The sequence below is a fragment of the Piliocolobus tephrosceles genome, chromosome 1 (assembly GCF_002776525.5).
Source record: "Piliocolobus tephrosceles isolate RC106 chromosome 1, ASM277652v3, whole genome shotgun sequence".
Lineage (NCBI taxonomy): Eukaryota > Metazoa > Chordata > Mammalia > Primates > Cercopithecidae > Piliocolobus > Piliocolobus tephrosceles.
This window is the reverse complement of record NC_045434.1, coordinates 174,935,692-174,952,146: the sequence shown is the minus strand read 5'-3', so window position 1 is coordinate 174,952,146 and position 16,455 is coordinate 174,935,692. Positions and strand designations below refer to the sequence as shown.

General features: G+C 50.8%; 1 protein-coding gene across 1 annotated transcript; it reads left to right on the top strand.

Annotated features, from left to right (window-relative positions):
* Nucleotides 1–7,625: 7,625 nt before the first annotated feature.
* On the top strand, nucleotides 7,626–9,415 carry FOXE3 (forkhead box E3). The gene has a single exon (XM_023221607.2). It carries the CDS (start codon nucleotides 7,734–7,736, stop codon nucleotides 8,691–8,693), a length of 960 nt encoding a protein of 319 aa, XP_023077375.1. The 5' UTR covers nucleotides 7,626–7,733; the 3' UTR covers nucleotides 8,694–9,415.
* The last annotated feature ends 7,040 nt before the right edge of the window (nucleotides 9,416–16,455 follow it).

Sequence of the window (16,455 nt, the reverse complement as noted above, 5' to 3'; positions counted from 1 at the left end):
ACTTAGGACAAATCTGTTTAATGTGTCCCTCCCTGCATAACCACCACCCTCCCCCAAATGTCAGCTCCTGAGAGTAAGAATCCTTGGTCTTCATTTTCGGCTCCCTGGTGCCTAACAGAGAGTCTGCCACAAATCAGGTACTGAATAAATACTGTTGAATAAGTGCTGAGAAGGAGCTGGGTGGGGGCTGGGGGAAGGGGTGAGTACAGTGTGGCTATGAACTGACTTGCTTCAGGACTTTAGACAAGCCTCTCCCCTTTCTGGACCTCCATGTCCAAAACTGTAAAGAAGACATATTGGATTCTAGCAATAGTTTAAGAATGGGGATTTAAAAAATACCTCCCAGCTACCTCATGTGATTGTAGTTATGCTTTTAGTATCCATTGATGGACCAAAAATCATGACAAAAATAAAAACAACTGCCAAACTTTTAAATGTGGCTGCATTTATCAATCACAGCAGCATCTACATCCATTTGAAAAACATTCAGACTGTGTGTGAGAGACACACTGTGCATGCAGTTTACAGACAGCACTGGGTGCCACATGGCTTCCAGATGCCTTTAGCTAAGGGGCCCAGATCATCTCAGAGTCCTTCAAGTACGAGGGACTTATGTGCCTAACATGGGTCACAGGAGGTGTGCAACTTGCATTGGGTCACACAGTACATGAATGGTGGATTCAAACTCAGTCTTCTCCACCTTGGGCTCCCTTTGCTCTGGCAGCCTGCTGACAGCACCGCTCCCCTCTGGCTTCCCTGGAAATGAGAAGCAGGGAGGCCTGAGAGCACGGAGATTGCCTAGGGTGCGGGGGTGAGGTGGATGTCAGAACGCTGACAGCTCGAAATGACATGGAACATACTTCAGATGCCTTGTGTGTGGTTTAGGAGCGGCTGGAATTACACCCTCAGGGCTGAGCCAGCATTGTTGGAGCCAGAGCTGAGCCTGGACCCTGCTGAAGCAAGGCCCACATGGGGGGTCTTGGCCCAGGACCACAGAGCTGAGCAGTGGCAGTGAGGGCAGGAGGCAGATTCCTAGCTGGAAGCCAGCACACGGACCTTTTACCTTTCCAGACAGGTGTGGTCATTCATTCATTCACTTATTCATTCAGCAAGGTAGTCAGTCAGGCACTCAACAGATGCTCACCGAGCCGTGCCCCTCTGCAGCCTATCATAGGGTTCAAGGAGGAATTGCTCCCATTCCTCTGGGGAGGCAGGCAGGGAGCAGGTGATCCAGTCTCTCTGGGTACGGTCAGGCCAGAGGTGCCAGCGGGGCTTTTGCCCGGAGAAGGAGCAAGGAATTGGGAAATGTTTTCTAGCAGATGAAATGGTTATCTTCTGTGAGTGGTTCTCAAGGGACAAGCAGGAGTACACCAGGCAGGTCAAGGAAGAAAGGGCCCTCCTGGCAGAGCCGCCAGTGGGAAAAGTAATTAGTTCCCTCTCTACCTTTGGATGGGAAAACTCTCTGGGTTTTCATTTGCTTATTTGTTTGACAATGTGGAAATGGACTTTTTCACAGGGAAAAATGAGACTTGTTGCTATAAAGGTCTTAGAGATGGAAGGGCTAGTTAGACAAATACATGAGACTGTATTTGTACCTAAAGCTGGCCAGTCAGGTTGTTGTAATTTTGATTAGCAAAAACGCAGAGTGGGAGGAGACTTGGCACTTATTTGGCTCAGTATAGAATTTGTGTGTTGCAGGGAATCAGGGAACGGGGAAGGCAGTGATAAATGAGGAAGGAGGGGTCCACTGGCCAGTTGTGTGGTGCCTGCCAGCCATGCTGATGATGGGGCCTGAGCACTGAGAGCGACGGGGAGCCACTGGAGGTGTTTAAGCAGGGGCCACAGATGAAGCATCGCTCTAGCTGCTGAGTGAAGGAATCCGAGGAGGAGGCAGGGAGACCAGCCAGGAGGCTGCTGCAGTCTGCAGTGAAGAGAATGGATTCAACAGAACTTTCTGAGAACCAGCAGGTCTTGAGACTGGAGGTGGCTGGAGAGGGAGAGAAAGGAGAGGATGATGGCCAGTTTCTGGACTGTGTGACAGGTCGATGTTTAAGCCACCATCTGAGATGGACGGCTGAAGGTTCTCTCTCCATCCCCATCTTGAGTGAAGGGGAGCCAAATGTCTGATGTGGCTCAGAGCCACAGCCTTGGTTCACACCTCATCACATGGTCAGCCTTCTACCTGGTCTCTTAGCCTCTAGCCTCTTCCCTCTCTAGCCCATCCCCTGGTAGACTGAGTGACTTAAATGAGACATCTGATCATGTCACTCCCCGGCTGGAAACATTTCAGACTCCCTATCTCTAGAAAGGTCCTACTTGGTCCAGCACATAAAGTCATCTCCAATCTGAGCCCATTTACTTTCCTGTCTTAGTCCCTTGGCAGTCTACACCAGCCACAGTGAATACCAGTAGCAACAACAGCTAACAGTTACACAGCACTGATATGTACCAGGCAGTGTTCTAAGAACTTTATACATATAACTTGTGTAACTCTAAGAAAAATACTTCCCAAAATATCTTGCATATCCCAGAATAGACAATACACACTTGCCTTCAGATTTTGCACCCAAAGTTGTCTCCACCTGGTATTTGGCCATCAACCTTCCACCCATCTGATACATATTTATTGCTCATCAACTTCTCCCAGGCACTATACTAAGTACCAGGGATCCAAAGTTGAGTGAAACATAGTATGTGCCCTCAACGCATACAAAGTTGAATGGGGCAGACACTCGAAGGAACAACTGTAACATGATAAGGTAAGCGCAGTGATGGAGATGTTACGGAGCCACAGAGATTGAGCCCCTAATCCAGTCTGGGGCCTTCCTCACTTGGCTGTCTGCAGCTTTACCCCTTCTGGGATGCATTCCCCACTTTGCCAGACAGGGTAAGGTCTCTTCTTTCTGAAGTCCTTACTCTACCCACACCATACACCAACTACCTTTTATGGGGGAATTTTAGGGGCTGCTTCCTCCTGAGCACAGTGAAGGCAGAGAACAGTCTGACTCACCACAGGATCCAGCACCCAGGGCAGCCTGGACACAGATGACTGGAATTTGCTAAATGAAAGAGCATGAGGAATAAAGAATCACAAAGGGGGCATCCTCCTCCTGGGTTACTCCCTGACGCTCTCTCCAGAGTCAGGCCTGTACCTGCTACCTTTCCTGAGCCTGGCTCAGGCCCTCTGGAGTCAGACCATGCTGGTAAGGATGGGGCTGTGGCTGTCATCCCTAGTTCAGGAGCAGTCTGGTTAGAAAAGGCCTTGCCAGAGGGTGGTCCCAGGATGCCCCCCAGCCAGCGGGAAACTGCCTGCCTCGGGCTTCTGAGGAACAAGCAGTATCCTGGGCAGCTCTAGTTTTGGGTATAAGAGGGAGGAAGCCCTGCAGCAGCCTTCAGGACCTCTGAGTGGCAAGAGATGGTGTTGGGGAATCTCTGAGATTTCCTTGGCTCCAGAGCCCCTTCTGCAGCCTCTGGGCTCTGAGGCTGGTGGAAGCTGTGATGGAGGGCTTTAGAAATAAATGACTCTGGGATAGCCTCAAACTAGAAGTGTTTGAGGAACATTCCAGGAAGCCTTCAGGAGCCTCAGGCTGGTCCCTTGGGTACTCACTGAGTTAACATGGCTCTTTCTTCCCAGGGCTCTGAAGGGCAATCATGAGGATGGGTGTCTTGGGCCAAGGACCTGAAAGGGCTTTCTGCCTCAGCCCTTTCTCCTAGGCAGAGTAGTTGGGAAGCCCTGGCCCCCACCCCATGTTCCTTGCCTCAAGGTCTGTCTTGGCTAGTGGTGCCTTTGCAGAACTGGAGCTGGGGGCAGGGAGTCTTGGGGGTTAGTGCTAACAGCTTTGGACAAGGGTGGGAATTTCCACTCCTATCTAGAGAGTCATCGACGCTGTGTGCCCTGACCTGGGCCTTTGGCCTCCAAAGGGCAGTGGGAAGGCCGGCCCCAGGGCCAATCCCTGGCCATTAATCCCTCCTGCCAGCCCGAATATCCACCCAGTGTGGTCAGACAAAGGACTGCCCAGCCCAGCCACTGTGTTCCTCCCGCCCCAGGGGCTCCACTCAGACGCTGGGCCGCCTGGAATCCAGGCCCATGAGAAAGGGGCCGCCTTCACTGGCCATCTTATGCCCGGATGCTCAGCCGCATCACGTCCGGCCCAGGGCCTGTGAAAAGAGGGCCCAGCCACGCTGAAAACACGGATTAGCCCTTGGGCCGCCCCCTGACACCGGCCTGCTCGGCTCCAGCTCCGGGAAGCAGGCCCAATGGAGGGGGCCAGACAGGCACAAAGAACTGGAAAAGTCTGGGTTCTCACCCCTTTGGCCTAGCTCCCCACCCCCACCCTTCCCAGGTTTAGCATAGCCAACCACACATTCAGTTTCATTTATTGAACATGTACCATGTCCTAGGCTCTACACATTGACCAGAAAACTGAAAGTACAAGGAAGCTGCACGTAGCTACGGGTGGTAATGAAAGTCACTTTTCCCTCAACCCCCTCACTCCCTGGAGGTGTGAGATGGAGGCTGTGGTGGGTGCTTCAGAGGGGCTTCATCCCTAAGGGAAGGTGGGAAAGGCAGTGTATGAACCTTGTCAGCTCTGGTCTGCACTTGAGTCTAGCTGCAGGATTATGTTGCACCTGGTTGAAAATATGCAGGCGCTGAAATAACTTCTCTGGCCCTGCCTCTCTCCTTCCCCTGGGTTAATACTGATCATGCCAATTGTGTAGCAGGAAAAGAAAGCACCTCTTGCTAAGTGCCATTGTGGGCCAGGCACTTTCATACATGATCTCATTTGGCTCTCAAAATGCTGAGAGGGGGCATGATTGCTTCCATTATTCTGTTTGAGGAAACTGAGGCTCAAATAGAAGTGGTCCCAGGTCACTCTGCTCCTGAAGCTAGATTTCCTGATGCTGCAGTGGCTTGTCTTGTCTTCTTCTTTGGTGAGCTGGGCATTGTGACTGCACCATCTTATGTTCCATATGGCCTACCTTCAGGTGGTAGAATGCAGGGTGGGGCCAGATGCGGTGGCTCATGCCTGTAATCCCAGCACTTTGGGAGGCCGAGGCGGGTGGATCACCTGAGGTCACAAGTTCAAGAGCAGCCTGGCCAACATGATGCAACTCCGTCTCTACTAAAAATACAAAAATTAGCCAGGCATGGTGGCGGGTGCCTGTAGTCCTAGCTACTTGGAAGGCTGAGGTAGGAGAATCGCTTGAACCTGGGAGTCAGAGGTTGCAGTGAGCCAAGATAGCCCCACTGCACTCCAGCCTGGGTGGCACAGCAAGACTACGTCTCAAAAAAAAAAAAAAAAAGAAAAAAGAAAAAAGAATGCAGGGTGGGGAGGTTGAAGAGGGTTCTGAGGCAGGACCTGCTAGAATATAAACTGAGCTGACTCTTCATTGTTGTGGGTGAGGGATTGTCTCTAGATCTCCAAATGTCATCTCTTTCCTCTCTGCTTCCGTAGCCCCTCTGACCACCTCTACTGTAACTGGCAATTGTCTATCTCTCCATCAGATTTTGTCTTCATCTCTGTCTTGCCCAGAGCACTCGCTAAGGGACTGGTCCAGAAGTACTTGGTGAGTGATGAAGGCTGAACTGAGGCCAGGAGAACTGAAGGAGGGATGGATCCGGGATTCATGTGGAATTGACAGGACTTGCGGTTGCCTGAATGTGGAGAGTGAGTGGGGAGGAAGGAGCCCAAGATGATGATAACCACACTTTGATCTGGTGGTGGTGGGAAGGAAATGGGAGAGGTCCATTTGCTGAGATATAGAATGCTGGAAGGAGAGCCGCCCAGGGCTGGAGGATGTACTGGGTAGAGGAAGAGATGCATTTCATTTAGGACATTTGGGTTTGAGATACCTTGAAATATCCATGTGGTTATGCCCAATGGGCACCTGGATATGCTGACCAGGAGGTGAGGAGAGACGCTAAGAATTTACTTTGGTAGCTGAAGGTGTTGGAGCTGGAAATACTCTAAATTTTCTAATGTCTCAGCTCAGCTTTAAAGGATGGCATTCTCGGAAGAGTGGGGTGCTATAACTTTGAACTTCACATTTAATTCCAGCTCTACCACTTACTACTAGCTGTGTGAAGTCAGGGAAACCACTTAACCTCTCAGAACCTTAGTTTCTTCATTTGCAAAACAGGAATAATAACAGTACTCACTTCATGGGGTGCCCAAACTTAAGTGCAATAATGTACATAAAGTGTTTACCAAATACAAAATGCTCAGTAATGGTGGCTGTGATGTCATCAGCTGAGACTGGAGCTGAGAGAGGGGCCCTTGAGCTCCATGCTTTGCATTTGGATTTTGAACTGGATTTTGAGTTTGGAGTTTACAGGCCTGCTGTAACTAGCTTTGGTCACCTATACCTGGGGACACTCTATAGCATGGCTGGGGGATTAGGATGCGGCAAGTGAGACGCCCATGACCCCAAATGTAAGGAGGCCCTGGCTCTCAAGTGCTGACTGCACTTGCAAGGCCCTGAGACTCAACTCCCCTTAAACTCAGTCAGGTACCTCAGTGGGCTCACTGTCCTTCCAGCCCTGCTCCATGTCCAAGTCCCTTGATCTGCCTGTCCCCAGGACAACGCACTTTAAGACAAGCCTCCTTCACTCTGTGGTTCCCTCTGAGCTGGGGATGGGTCTCTCCTGTCTCTTTGGAGAAGAGGTTTCCCAAAATAGGCTGGGTGCTGCATCCCTCTGGATGGCAGTTGTGGGTGGAATTTCTCAGACTGAGTTTTTAACAAACACTGTTAAAGACCCCCATCCCCAGTGAGATGTGTGGTGTTTCTGGGTCAGAATGCGGCTCTTTCAGACCCCCAGCCTGTGGAAGCCTACATTTTGTACTCGTGTGTGTGTGTGTGTGTGTGTGTGTGTGTGCGTGTGTGGGCGCGCGGGCGCGCGAATAGAAGCTGTTTTCTCCAACAGGAGAGGTGTGGAGATGAGGCAGCCAGAAAGGCAACTCCAAGTTGTGGATTTCCTGGGGGCTCTTGATTTAAAGCGGCTGCACCACTTTCCACGATTCTGTTTTTTCAGAGAATGCTCTCAAGGCCTGGAGGGAGGGCAGGACAGGGGTATAGGGGAGGGGGGTCGCAGAGAGGCGAGATGGTGACCCTGATCTGGAGCAGCCAAACATCCTCCCAGAGACAAAACCGGCCTGGCTCTGTCCTGCCCCGCTGCTTCATTACCTTGGCCCAGGTTCCCTAATGTCTGCCAGTGGGCCTGACGCCTCCCCATCAGGATACTGAGGGCTGGCAAGGCAGCCTTCATTTCTGTCCCAGCTGGGGATGGAAGGACCAGGAAGAGGATGGGGGGACCCACTACTGGGAGGAGCAAAATGGGGAGGGGGCTGGGAGAGTGAATGGATTTGTGATTGGGAATGATCCAAAGGAGAGGGGGTAGAGGGAGGGGTGGAAAGGGAAGGGGACTGACCAAATACAGTGGGATGGGGCCAGGGCCAGGGGCTGACCTAACCGAGATGGGGAAGGGGTGAGTCTGGGTCTGGGAAAAACTGATCCAAAGGCAGAAAGGGAGGGGCGAAATGGAGGAGGGTACCGTGAACAGAGTAAGGGGGCTGGGAGAGGAAATTAGAGGGGAGGCGCTGGCCAGCACAGGGAAGGCCTGAGCCCTCTCCCCCGGCGGTGGGGGTGGGGGGGGGGGGGGGGCACTGTCCATATAAGGCGGGTCGGCGGCCCCGGCCGTCCCGGGGCCGCGCGGGCAGGGGCTGCCGCAGCCGATGGCGGGGCGCAGCGACATGGATCCGCCCGCCACGTTCTCGGGATTCCCGGCCCTGCCAGCGGTCGCGCCGTCGGGGCCGCCGCCGTCGCCCCTCGCAGGAGCCGAGCCAGGGCGGGAGCCCGAGGAGGCGGCGGCGGCTGGCCGCGGGGAGGCGGTCCCCACGCCCGCGCCCGGCCCGGGGCGGCGGCGGCGGCGGCCCCTGCAGCGCGGGAAGCCGCCCTACTCGTACATCGCTCTCATCGCTATGGCCCTGGCGCACGCCCCGGGCCGCCGCCTCACGCTGGCCGCCATCTACCGCTTCATCACCGAGCGCTTTGCCTTCTACCGTGACAGCCCGCGCAAGTGGCAGAACAGCATCCGCCACAACCTCACGCTCAACGACTGCTTCGTCAAGGTGCCCCGCGAGCCGGGCAATCCGGGCAAGGGCAACTACTGGACGCTGGACCCCGCGGCCGCCGACATGTTCGACAACGGCAGTTTCCTGCGGCGCCGCAAGCGCTTCAAGCGCGCGGAGCTGCCAGCTCACGCGGCCGCGCCGCCGGGGCCGCCGCTCCCCTTCCCCTACGCGCCCTACGCGCCGGCGCCCGGCCCAGCGCTGCTGGCGCCCCCGCCCCCTGCCGGCCCGAGCCCTGCGCCGCCCGCGCGCCTGTTCAGCGTCGACAGCCTGGTGAGCCTGCAGCCGGAGCTGGCGGGGCTGGGCGCCCCGGAGCCGCCCTGCTGCGCCGCGCCCGACGCCGCCGCCGCCTTCCCGCCCTGCGCGACCGCCGCCTCCCCGCCACTCTACTCGCAGGCCCCCGACCGCCTGGTGCTGCCCGCGACGCGCCCCGGCCCCGGCCCGCTGCCCGCTGAGCCCCTCCTGGCCTTGGCCGGGCCGGCAGCCGCGCTCGGCCCGCTCACCCCGGGAGAGGCCTACTTGAGGCAGCCGGGCTTCGCGCAGGGGCTGGAGCGCTACCTGTGAGCCTGCGCCGCACGGGAGGGCACCTGTGCGACCTGTCCCGCCCCAGGCCTGCGGCGCCGCACGCGAGCGCCCCACCTCTGCCCCCACCCTGGCTTGGGGCACACCCAGCGCCTCTCGTCTTGGCCTCCTGGACTCAGACTCCTGCTACACCCTTCTCCGTCCCCCATCCCTGGGGAGGCTCCCACCATCTCGCCACCGGACAGAAGCGTCCCCTGTGACCTGCCAGTCTCTCATTTCTTCTCCCTCCACTTGTGAGCGCCCCCAGCTTTGCGGCGCCTCCCACCCCAGGTTTCCTGGTGAGTTCCAAGCCTTTGCAAGCCAGATCTGTGATCCCAAGCCGTCTCCTCCACCGACTGTACTTCGTCAACCTTCTCTCATGTTTTGCCGACACGTTAGAGGTCAGACTCCTGGGTTCATGACTTACTCGCTAGAGTCCCTTCATTTCCCCACAAGTTTGCCCCCCACCTCCACTTACCTGTCTGCCCTCAGCTTCTTCCTGGGTAAGAGCACCCCTTTCACGTAGACACACCTGGCTGCCTTCTTCACGCCCTGGGGACACTTCTTGGAGATTTCAGAGACAGGCAGCACCAGGACTCATGACTGAAAGGGGAGTTGGTGGGCCTTTAGGTCTGCCCCACTCCCTGGAAAACTTAGGACTTATTGGGTTATTATTATTTTTAATTAAAGTTGGTTTACTTAAAAAGAAAGAAACCTTTTTCTGGGCTTGGTGTGCTGGCTGGTGACTTGGGGGAGTGGTCTGGGGAGACCGGGTGAGCTTTGTTCTAGATCTTGGGTTGCCACATGGGGTGAACCTCCTTGTGAGACATCAATCAGAAGTTCATTAAATGGGATTAGGAAGTGATTCTCCAGCAGGATTAGTGGCTAACACGAATTTGTTTTAAAAAGGAAGTGATTCAGCCATAGCTGTGCACATAGTAGGACTAGTCAAATGCCATCTCCTGCATCTCAGCCCGGTAGAGACGAGATGGGCTGGGCATGTGTGTACACACTTGTGTGAATGTATCTGAGCAGCAGGTTGCCTGCTGTCTGGGATTATTCCCAGCTCCCATGGATAAAGGAGCACTGGCCCTTGATTCACTGCTCCAGTTAGTTAATGTGCGGAGCCTGTGTTAGGCACTAGGGAAATATTACTGAATGAATGGGCAAAATCCCTGCTTCATGGAGGTTGTGGGCCAGTGGGGAGAGTCATTAATCCAACTGTCAGCACCCAGAGAAATAAGATAAGTGCTCTACAGCCTTGCACTCAAAGTGTGGTCCGCAGACCTACACCACCACCTGGGAGCTTGTTAGAAATGCAGAATCTGGCAGGACGTGCTGGCTCATGCCTGTAGTCCCGGCATTTTGGGAGGCCAAGGCAGGAGGATCGGTTGAGGCCAGGAGTTCAGGATCAGCCTGGCCTAACATAGGGAGACCACATTTAAATAAATAAATAAATAAATAAATAAATAAATAAATAGAAATGCAGGATCTTAGCCCCACTCAGACTCACTGAATCATCAGATTTTGCATTTTAGCAAAATTCCCAGGTGACTAGTATGCATAGTATTATGGAGTAAAGGCGCTGGCCTCAGGATTAGAGGCCAGCCTCTAATCCTCAGCCTAAAGGATTAGAGCTCCCTACTATAAAGAGTGAGGCCAGGCCACAGAACCATACCCCACCCACTCTGAACTTCCAGGCACTGCACTATTGGCTATGCCCCCTGTCTTACCTCCCCTGATGGATTGTAATACGGGGCAGAAGGGACCTGAGCTGATTCCTGACTGTCCCCAGCACCAAGGACAGGGTAGCACTGAACAGAGACTCAGAGGTGTGAAGGAGGGAGTTGGCCTTTGACCCTGTCCTGCTGTCTGGTGCTGACCCAAATGCTAAGCATCAGGCTTTTGCAAGCTCCCCCACCCCAGGGCTCCCAGTCTAGTTGAGACTGAATTAGGGGTAGGTGAAGATAGGGGAGGGAGTCAGTGTGTCTTGAACCCAGGGTGAGTGTGATTTGCATGCAGGACACGCAGGATGTGCCTCTCTTGGATACCAGAGTTTGAAGCTCTGGGGTGGTGATGGAAGATGAGGGTGGACAATGGGCCGCCCACAGAGGAGAAAGTATGAAAATCTGAGAAGGCCAGGAAGGCCCTCTGAGGGTAGGGAAGTAGGTTTACACAGTATGGTAGGAAGTGACCTGGATAGACCCCCTCCACCAGCTATTAGCCCCTTTGAGCGAGGGTCAGATCAGATTGCCTGATGCACAGCAGTCCTTCACTTAACATATTTTGACTGCTCGCGGGCATGAATCCCTGCTGTCTGATACTGTGCCTGACTTACAGAACAATGACTGAGTGGACAGTACTTTGACTTTGGCACCTTCTTATCCATTCTCACTCACAGTCCTCATAGTGACCTATAGAAAGGGTGAAAGAGGTGAAAGTGGAGGCTCTTTCCCCACTTGTAAGTTTAGCAAACTGCCCCTCCCTAGGTCCAGCAGGTAGTGAAAGATCCAGCTCTCAGTTCTCTAGGAAGCAGAGCTCTGTAAAGATCAAAATGCAAACTTGCTTTTGCTCCAAATGGTATTATAGCCCCTCCCCTTGCCTCAGAGCATCTGTTGATAAATTCCTTCCTAGTCTAAGAAATCCCAGGGAAGGAAAGGCCTCTTCTCGCTCTCCTGAAGCCAGGAACTGCTTCCTGAGCCCTGAATTCAATTCTTGCTACTACCCTGCAGGTCTCAGTCTCAGGATCTTGGAACACTTTGAGGACAGGTAGAAAATATCTGTAGGGAAATACTAGGAGGGTCACCCTTGAACTGGAAAATCAGATTTTTATTTTTTAAATGCTTCCTTAACTTTCCTTTATTCAGGCCGGGCATGGTGGCTCATGTCTGTGATCCCAGCACTTTGGAAGGCCGAGGCGGGTGGATCACCTGAGGTCAGGAGTTTGAGACCAGCCTGGTCAACATGGTGAAACCCTGTCTCTACTAAAAATACAGAAAGTAGCCGGGTGTGGTGGCGCATGCCTATAATCCCAGCTACTTGGGAGGCTGAGGCAGGAGAATCACTTGAACCTGGGAGGTGGAGGTTGCAGTGAGCCGAGATCACACCACTGCACTCCAGCCTGGGCGACAAACAAGACTCCGTCTCAAAAAAAAAAAATCGAAACAAGCACATAATTTGACAAGTCAAATAGCAATCAAAGGCTTATAGTGGTATCTTGCACCACTCTCAGGATCTCTACTTTGTTCCATACAAGAATCTGCTTTCAGTTCATATTTTTCTCTTGAAATATACTTCCATATTTCATGCTTATACTCCTTTCTCTTCAAACAGTAATGATTAACTTCCTATTATGATAGATGAACATTTACCTCTAAAATCTCTTATCTCCTTTCTCCTTCCATTCCCCCTCAAATTAGCAACTTTTGGTTAAATAAAGTTTTAGCATTTAGATTGTTACTATGTAAATATTGTTCTGTGATAAGCTACTAGTGTACTACGATTATAATTCCTTTTGAGTGTGTGTGCAACCTTTTATCTTACCTGGACTTAAGAATGCCTTATTTTTTCATTTGCTCAACTTCCTTTGTACCTAAAAAGTACAAAGCTAAATCTATGGGAAGCTAGATCTTCCCATACCTTCCAGTAACACTGTGGTACAGCTTTTCATGAGGTGAGGTCAAACTTACCAGGAAACCTGTAACTGCTTTTGGTGGTTGTGTTTTCTCTTCCTGGGGCATCTCTCCCAGAGCCCTCCATCCTTCAGCTCATCTGGACTGATGGTACTCCGGGTCAGCTGAACAGAGCTGGATCTGGAAATTCCCTTCACCATTACTTTGGGAATTCTGTGTCCTGTTTTGGATCTTCTACTTCCTGATGTCCCTATTTTCCCTTTTTTCTTAGTTTATTCTCTTGTTTCTGTCAAGGTAAAATTTTTGGAAACTTTGTACGTCTGAAATTGTTTTAGCATGAGAAGCTAAGCATGCATGTGACAATGAAATATTTGTGTCAACGCTGTGCTTCTCTGTAGACCTTTTTTTTTTTTGAGGGAATCAGAGAATGGGAGATAGTTTCTCAGCTTAGTATGCTTTACCTATAGGGAAGCAGGGAAGGTGGTGGAGTATTATGGAAATGAGGGGTTAGAGTTTTGGCAGGAGGTCAGGGCAGGAGAACTCTGGAGATTTCCTTATAGGAGAAGGAAACCTGAGAGGAGAAGCCCTGAGAGGGGTGACTTCCTGACTTAGGGGGACTTGGAACACAGGGAGGGTCGCTTTGGGCCCAGGATGGTGCTGAACTGGTTTGAGGGCCTCCTGGATCCATTTAAGAAGGAAGCCAACATGAATTACCCTGGCACATGGAAAATTGAGTGCATAGGAAGGTGACACCCTTGGCAGGGACACTGGCAAACATGACAACAGAGAGGCTCCTTCAAGAGAGCCCTCCACTATAGTGACTGGATTGGTTTTGAGCCCAAGTGTATTACCTCTCTGGGAGATCCTAGAAGTAGAGTAGGGGTTGAGGGGATTTTGCATGATACAGTGTGGTTTACTCTTAAAGGGAAAGAATTCTGTGGACTTCAGTATTGACTTTAGTTTTTTTTATTATAATGTCAGTATTTGCAGGTATAAATTCCTTAGACTTGTATTTCTTATGTGATTGTTAAAATGGTTTATAAATTACATTCAAACAATGAAATAAAAATTCAAGTTGATAACATTAGTCAAATGTAAAATAATATATTGTGGCTGGGCGCGGTAGCTGACGCCTGTAATCCCCAGCACTTTGGGAGGCTGAGGTGGGCAGATCACGAGGTCAGATCGACACCATCCTGGCTAACACGGTGAAACCCCATCTCTACTGAAAATAGAAAAAATCAGCCAGGTGTGGTGACATGCGCCTGTAGTCCCAGCTACTCGGCAGGCTGAGGCGGGGGAATCGCTTGAACCCAGGAGGCAAAAGTTGCAGCGAGCCTAGATCATGCCACTGCACTCCAGCCTGTGTGACAGAGTGAGACTCCGTCTACAAAAAAAAAAAACAAAAAACGAAACCACATATATATATATATAGAGAGAGAGAGTTTTGCTGAGACTACATCACTTGCACCATGAATATGGCTCTGACTTCTCCATAGCAGGTTTTCTGGGTTTGTCATTCCTTGGGCCATGTGATGACTAAAGTCACCACTTTTAATTTTATTGATTGATTGATTGAGACAGAGTCTCACTCTGTCACCCAGGGTGGAGTTCAGTGGTGCAATCATACTACACCGCAACCATGACTTCTTGGGTTCAATCGATCCTCCTGCCTCGGCCTCTCGAGTAGCTGGGACTATAGACATGCACCACCATGCCTGGCTAACACCATTTTTTTCTTTTGAATGAACTACAGGGATTATTCCTTCATGTAGCAGGCCATGATACCAACAGGCCCAAATATAGCATATATTTATGAAATCTACATTTTTTTTTTTTTGCCTCATCTCAAGATTAAAGTAGCACTACCTGATAATAAATGGAAATGAAGACTTCAAGTATTAGGTATTTCTTACAAGGAAGTCACCTATGTGATCCAGAATATGCTTACCTGAATGTGCTTACTATCGTGAAAAAAAAATTCAAAAATTTTTATAAATTCCCACATGAATACGAATATATTCTTGGGCCAGGCACGGTGGCTCACACCTCTAATCCCAGAACTTTGGCGGAGGTGGGCGGATCACCTGAGGTCGGGAGTTCGAGACCAGCCTGACCAACATGGAGAAACCCCGTCTCTACTAAAAATACGAATTAGCTGGGCGTGGTGGTGCATGCCTGTAATCCCAGCTACTCGGGAGCCCTAGACAGGAGAATCGCTTGAACCCAGGAGGCAGAGGTTGCGGTGAGCCGAGATTGCACCATTGCACTCCAGCCTACGCAACAAGAGTAAAATTCCATAAAAAAAAAAAAAAAAAAAAAGTATGTATTCTTGGACCATACTTCAAACTAAGCAATTAAACATTTTAAAACATTAATCTAAATAAATAACTCTTTAGTTAGAAGAAAGTTGCCATTACAGACTATTTATAAATTAATAAAGGTAAGAATAGTACATATTAAAATCTAAAGGAAGTAGTCAAACTTGTGCTCACAGGAATTTCATAGCCCCAAATATGTCATGGAGACAGAGTTAGAGGAGCCCTGGGGTGGGGTAGGGATACCAGTTACAAGGCTACTGCAGCATCCAGGCAGGAAAGGGTGGTGGTTTGGTAGAGGTGGAGGTGCAAGTAGAAAAAAGTAGATATACAAAGCTATAGAAAGAATCAGCCATTGGCTAACATCATCCTAATCCACCAAAGCCAAACACTTTCCCATTTAATCATAGCCTCAGGCCAATCCTGAAAGGTTGGAGTGGTCATTTCACTGGTGGTCACCCCTGGTCTGGCTTGCCTAATTTAAGGAGTAACTAATTTCAATAGACCTACTAGCTCAGAAGGAACAGACAACATTGTCAGAGATGGTTCCTCCACTGCTCCCACCAGAGGGCACCTAGGTTAGCTGTTTTTTCCTGTGAATTCTGTCAAACCACTGAGGAACCTATTTCTCTAGTTAAATAAATTGCTCCAGAACACAGAAAAAATGGAAGTCATCCCAATTCTACCTACTATGTTATCTAATTATGCTATCAAAACCGGATAAAGGAATACACAAAATATAGCCTAATCTCACATATGAAAGATGATGCAAAACTTGTCAGCAATGTATCAGCAAATTAAACTTAGTAAAAACACACACACACACACACACACACACACACACACACACACAGTCGTGCAGTTTATTCCTGGAATGCAAAGATGTCATTTTTAGAATTATTTGCTCCATATTGTAGGAGCTGTGCATCATCACCTTTATAGATGATGAAAACCGGGCTCATAAAGGTTAAGTGACTTACCCAGGTCAAGCTGCAAAGTAAATTATCCAGGACTTGCTTCCAGGTCAGCCTGACTTCAAAGTCATTCTCCTTTCTCTCAGGAAGAAACAAGTGGAGGTGGAAACTTGGATGAAAAGCCCCAGGCACTAATAAAATTCTTCAGTTCACCCTAATATCCCCCTCCCCTACACCCACACCCACAGTCCAAATCTTGAAAAGAGCCTTTCCAGCCGTGATGACAGGTCTTTGGTTTCCTCTTTTTTTGTCTCTGTCTTTCACTCCCCACCCCCTCCCCACACCCCTATAATCCCCTCTCTCCCCTTTCCCTCTTTCTAATCTCCTTTCTCCCATCAATTTTTGGAGATAAAAGCGCCACCTGTTGGCCGCCTCATGTGCACCTGATTTGAGCAGGAAATCACTGGAATGAAGTCAGGATCCATTTGGATGCTATTTTGGGCTGGCAGGAGCCCCTGGTGGCTGAAAGGCACTTGCTCCAGCAGGGAAATCAATTGGTACACAAGAGGAAAACTAACTGCAGTTCCCACCTCCTCTAGAAAATCATCCTCCCCGCTTCCTCTTGGCAGGCTTTGGTAGTTGCTCCACGGCAAATGGAATTGGAATGGGTTGGGTGGCCCTAGGTGCAGACAATTTATCTACTCTAAGAGGGAGACAGAGGAAAGGGGGCTGGGCTGGGGGCAGAAAACACAGGGGTCTAGTCTCAGATCAAACACTTAGGCAAGTCTTTTCCTTTCTCTGTCCTTCATAGCAATTACTGCCTCTCCCCAAGCCCCTTGATTGTGCCAGGCCCTGTGCTCTTTCCCAGCTGAGGACTCAGAGATGGATCAGACACTATCCC